Raw genomic sequence first — 5,309 nt, 5'->3', positions numbered from 1 at the left:
ACATAAAGTTTTTCACACGTTCAGAGATCGAATGACCGAGATAACCCTATACCAACTTCTATTATGTAAAACATTTTTTAAGTGTATGGTTGGTATTGCATTTGAGAAATAGAATTTTCAAATAAAAAATGCTTTTTGGCAAAAGTTTTTTGGTTATTTTTAGACTTTTTGAACTCTTAAAAGAACTTTCATTTTTTTTTTTTTTTTATCAAACAGATACTTATTTCTTCAAATGAACTTTTTGAGTGTTAAATGCACTTTTAAACCTCTCAAACGCACACCCAAACAAACCATAAGATCTCTTTTGATTTGTGAAAGGTCTAGTTCATTGGAAAATAAATAGCTACTACAATGAATAGAATAGTTATTCCTATTCCTAAGTTTGGTAACAACAAACATACAAAAATTGGAGTTGAATCAAAATTACGAAAAACTCAATTTTTTTTTTTTGTTCGAACTCATTAGAAAAAGAAATAAATGGGTGGTTGACTACCTTGATAAGCAACAGGGGTGACCGTAGCCACCCCAAAATGCGACGGGGGTGGTGCGGCCACCTCCGACCTCTTTTGTGGGTGGCCAACCACTCCAATGACCACCCATTTTATTTTATTTTTTCATATTTTTTATTTATTTTTATTTTGTTTTTAGTTTAAATTTTTTTTTAAAAATTATATGGACATTTTTAAAAAATGTATTACATTCCTTACTGATTAGCTAAGCCACTCATTTTTTAGTGGCTTTGTTAATCCTATGTGTGTGAAATTAATAGTCTCATAAAAATAAACTATTTCTAAGAATAGTCTATTACCAAACAAAAGAATAGCTATATTAGTATTAGTTAGTGTATTGTAAAGATTTATTTCACAAACCAAAGGGACCTTAAGTTTACAAGATATCCGGAACTTAAAGGGTATTTTGGTCTTGCAACAAACGATCCACCACAAAAAGTTTCCAATTCTCTTTTGGTGGTGGACCATACCGTCTTTTTGCAAGGGTACTACAATTTTTTTATTTTTTTATTTTTTTATTTTTTGAGAATTGTTAATTATTACCTTCCCGGAGAGTATGGCGAACCCTCCACTCCAGACAATGCCCCAAGAGAGTTTTAGCATCTTGTATGACCTGTCCATAGCTACCCAACCAACCTTCATCCATTTTGAGAACATTTATGACTTCCAACGCATCCTCTTCTAAAACCACCTGTCTCAACCCCAACCTTCGTGTGATTTCAGCTGCATGCCACGCCGCTAAGGCTTCTGCAGTCCCAGGATCCGTGAGCATGGTCTTTGAAGCACACAACAAAGCTAGAAGAGTGCTATTAGAGTTTCGGACAGCCACCCCAATTCCAATACGCTGTCGTCTCGCATCTATGGAAGCGTCCCAATTAAGTTTGACAAATCCTTCCGGCGGCTTCTGCCAAGTATGGGCTGCGTGGTTTCGCAATGGTACTTGGGGCTTGCATCTTCCAGCCTCTGTCTTCTCAAAAGCAGAGATTTGTTCCTTTGCCCTGCGAATGACTTCAGCTGGTGCAAGCAGCGGCCTCCCAAAGACAAAAGCATTGCGCCTGAGCCAAATTTGGCGTGCCACAGTGACAAAAAACTGCAGTTCCTCCGGGTCCAAATAAGCCGACAGTTGCTCAAAAACACCTGCAAAAGCTTCGTCACAAATGGAGCTCTTCTGTAATTTCCAGCAGCTTTCCAACCAGACATCCCTTGCCGAACCACAACTCCATAGAATATGACCCAAAGTTTCAGGTTCCAATTCACAGATGGGGCACAAAAGGTCTCGAGTGATATTCCGAAATAGATTAAACTGAAATAGAACTGAACTGAAATAGATTAAACTGTTTCTCCTAATAATCTCTTGACCTTTCCTCCGTGTGCTTTCTTATCCGTCTTTTTCTTAATTTTCCACCTACCCAAAAGCTCGACCTTGTGATCCGGTTGTTCAAACCAATGTCAGCTGTCCAAATCCAAAACCATTAATATCCAACGGCCAAGTCAAAGTACTAGAACTTTCTCTTCCCCCACAAAGCCCCCATGGCTTCACCTCTATAAGCTCTCCCAGTCCCTGGCCTGTGCTCTACTCGTGCCACTCTCGGGCCTAGGGTTTCATTTCTCTATTTTTCTTTCTCTCATTTCTCGGATCACTCTCTCTGCTTCCAAGGTTTGTTCCCGCCAGCTTTCACGGATCTCAGAGACTCCGATCTATCCGCTTCTGTTTGGTTGTGCTGAGAACCGGTTCTTTCTTGTCGTAGACTAGTGAAAATGGTGAAGAAGTATCCATCTGTGAACGCTGAATACCATAAGGCCATCGAGAAGGCCAAGAGGAAGCTCATGGGCCTCATAGCTGAGAAGAACTGCGCTCCGATCATGCTGCGCCTCGCGTACAATCTCTCACTCTCTATAATATTTACCATGGAATTTGTGTTCTGCACCAAGGCTAAGCAGACCAACAAGACCTCTACGAATGCCAATAGGAGCTCAGAAATTGTTGACTCTCTGTGGATTTGTGTATTTAAGTGTGTAAAATGATGTGGTTGGTGCAGATTTCACTCTGCTGGGACCTTCGACGTGAAGACAAGGACCGGAGGTCCGTTCGGAACCATGAAGCAATCGGAGGAGCTCGGCCACGCCGCCAACAGTGGCCTCGACATTGCCGTCAGGCTCTTGGAGCCCATCAAGGAACAATTCCCCACCCTCTCCTACGCCGATTTCTACCAGGTAGGTTAATCCTTATTTATTTGCAGATTTAATTTTGATCCTCTTTTTTTTTTTTTTTTTTTTTTTTTTAATCGCTGTTTGATTGATTTTTTTTTTTAAAAAAAAAATTTGTTTTATCCTTTTTGATGCAGTTGGCTGGGGTTGTTGCTGTCGAAGTCGCCGGTGGGCCCGAGATCCCCTTCCACCCTGGGCGTGAGGCAAGTCCACTTTCATTTTTGGAATTTAATAATTAATTATTTATATATTTGTGTGTTATAGATTTGGATCTTCTGCCTGAAACGTGTAATTTTTTCTTCGCATCTGGTCGGTCTTGTGAATTATCGTGTTAAAGTTTCATGGTTTCGTTCATTGATTTTGTTTAATTGGCTAGACGATTGTCTGAAAGCTTGTTTGGATTGCGCTAAGAAATTTGAAAAATAATTTTTTACATTTTTTTTAAAACTATTTGTTATATAAAAAAATAAAAAGGTCAAAACACAATCTAGTTTTCGGAAAAAATGAAGTTTTTTATTTTAAAGAAAAGCTATTTATAGCAATTTTTTAGTTTCCAATATGTTTCGGCCGGCTATGCAGCGGAAATCATTGTCCCCTTCACTCTTGGCAAAAGAATCTTCTGAATGTACAGCGGGCGGCCAACTTTTTAATTTTTTAATTTTTTTTTTCTAAGAAAATCAGATGATACTTTCCAATAACATTTTCTTTTGTGCTTCATCTAGAGATTAAGATCGTGAGAAGTCAACATGCAATTTAGATGTGTTATTCTTGTATTAGATTCTTGTATATTAAATTGAATGTATCCTCTGGTTATGTAGTCCCCATTTAATACTGATCGTTGCCCTCTTATACTCTCAGGACAAGCCTGAGCTGCCTCCTGAGGGCCGTCTTCCTGATGCTAATAAGGGTTAGTATTCTTGTTGGTACCCTGGCTGATCTTTTGATTGGATAGCCTGTAACTGTGGGTTGTTTATGGAATTATGGGATGTTTCTTGACTCTTTTTCTATTGATGCAGGTTGTGACCATTTGAGGGTGGTATTTGGCAAACAAATGGGCCTCAGTGACCAGGACATCGTTGCTCTTTCTGGTGCTCACACTCTGGTTAGTATGTTTCCTTAGGATCCTTTGGGTTACTTCTAGGAACTATTGTTTATGCTGAAAGGCTTTAATTTTTTGCAGGGAAGGGGCCACAAGGAGCGTTCTGGCTTTGAGGGACCCTGGACTACCAACCCTCTCATCTTTGACAACTCATACTTCAAGTGAGTTTCCTTCCCTGCCGGACTTTCCTGGTCTAATTTATGAAATTGCCTGTCCCCTTCATGCGCTTGAAATTTGCTGAGAGAGAATCTTAAACAAATGTTTTTGAATTTTATTAGGGAACTCTTGAGTGGTGAGAAGGAAGGGCTTCTGCAGCTGCCATCTGACAAGGCACTTCTGTCTGACACAGTCTTCCGCCCTCTTGTTGACAAATATGCCGCGGTATGTATTTCTATTTCATTTAGCTGTCAATTAGATTTCACTACCGACGTGGGACAATTGGTAATTTGCTTACTCCTGTGGAACTTTTCTCCTCCCTCAGGATGAGGATGCCTTCTTTGTTGATTTTGCAGAGGCCCACCTGAAGCTCTCTGAGCTTGGGTAAGTGTTGGATTTTTATCTTATTTGGTAATGTTTTTGCAATTGTGAAGTGGTATGATTGAAATGCTCGCCTTGGTGTGTGCAGATTTGCCGATGCTTAAGCAGTTGCAAAAGAAATGGGGACGTAAAGGATAGTGCCAATGCCTTCTTGCCTTTCCTCTTTTGTTTTGATTCATCAAAGACTTGGTCTTTGGGTAGTTGGTTGATGAAAGTTGGGGTGGTTTATTGCTTTCTTTTGTTGGTCAATGGAAGAAATCGGGTTGAATTCTGTGGTACTCGTCCTTTATTTTAAAATAATACATTGAGAAATTGTCTGTGTTTGGTATGTTACACTCTTACCCGGCCACACGCGCGAACACTGCGTGATTATATGTATCTGTGATGTTAAAACTGTTTAATTATATCCCCCAACCAATCTAGTAGCATTTTTTGTTGGCTAAATAGTAGAACTTTTGGTTGCATCATCTGCCAATATGGATCAGGATATTAAATGGCTGCTCCCGGGTATGGATTGGTCGGGATATTACCTTGAGAGGGTCTTCTTAGGGAGGGTAATAAATTCCCAATTGAGAGGTCTTGTCGGGAGGTTTTGGTTTAAGTTTTCATGGGGGTTCAACTAGCCAGGTATCTTATTTAATTATAAAATTAATCTTGTTAAAAATAAAAGGAAATGATCAAATTGTCTCCCCAAAACTTTAGTAGTTGGTGCTCTTCCCCCTTGGCCTCTCCAAATTTAGGATATGCCCCCGTCAACTACACTCCCTGATGTTTTTGCTGTTTGAACCAACCAATTTTTGGTCAAATTTTCTTGGTTCGAATTATCTCGTTCGGCTCTTTGTTGTGGTATGGTTCAAAGGAGCAAAGAATGTGGAGGTCTCTCTCTAGCACTCTTCTTGTACCATCATTGAAAAAATCTTATTTATTTGTGGTAGTAGATCCATGAGTAGAATCTG

At 39.6% G+C, this 5,309-nt stretch overlaps 2 protein-coding genes across 2 annotated transcripts; one reads left to right on the top strand and one right to left on the bottom strand.

The window, feature by feature from the left end:
• Positions 1–1,041: 1,041 nt before the first annotated feature.
• On the bottom strand, positions 1,042–2,041 carry LOC132163035 (uncharacterized). The gene is made up of 2 exons (XM_059573237.1): positions 2,010–2,041; positions 1,042–1,828 (listed from the first exon to the last, which is right to left on the bottom strand). Exons 1-2 carry the CDS (start codon positions 2,039–2,041, stop codon positions 1,042–1,044), a joined length of 819 nt encoding a protein of 272 aa, XP_059429220.1.
• A 19-nt stretch (positions 2,042–2,060) lies between these two features.
• On the top strand, positions 2,061–4,781 carry LOC132163374 (L-ascorbate peroxidase, cytosolic-like). Its single transcript, XM_059573636.1, has 9 exons — positions 2,061–2,386; positions 2,549–2,723; positions 2,855–2,920; positions 3,576–3,624; positions 3,734–3,819; positions 3,898–3,977; positions 4,095–4,197; positions 4,298–4,356; positions 4,442–4,781. Exons 1-9 carry the CDS (start codon positions 2,268–2,270, stop codon positions 4,455–4,457), a joined length of 753 nt encoding a protein of 250 aa, XP_059429619.1. The 5' UTR covers positions 2,061–2,267; the 3' UTR covers positions 4,458–4,781.
• Positions 4,782–5,309: the final 528 nt, after the last annotated feature.

The sequence above is a fragment of the Corylus avellana genome, chromosome ca10 (genome assembly GCF_901000735.1).
Source record: "Corylus avellana chromosome ca10, CavTom2PMs-1.0".
NCBI classification, from domain to species: Eukaryota; Viridiplantae; Streptophyta; class Magnoliopsida; order Fagales; family Betulaceae; genus Corylus; species Corylus avellana.
This window is presented reverse-complemented; position numbering and strand designations above follow the sequence as displayed.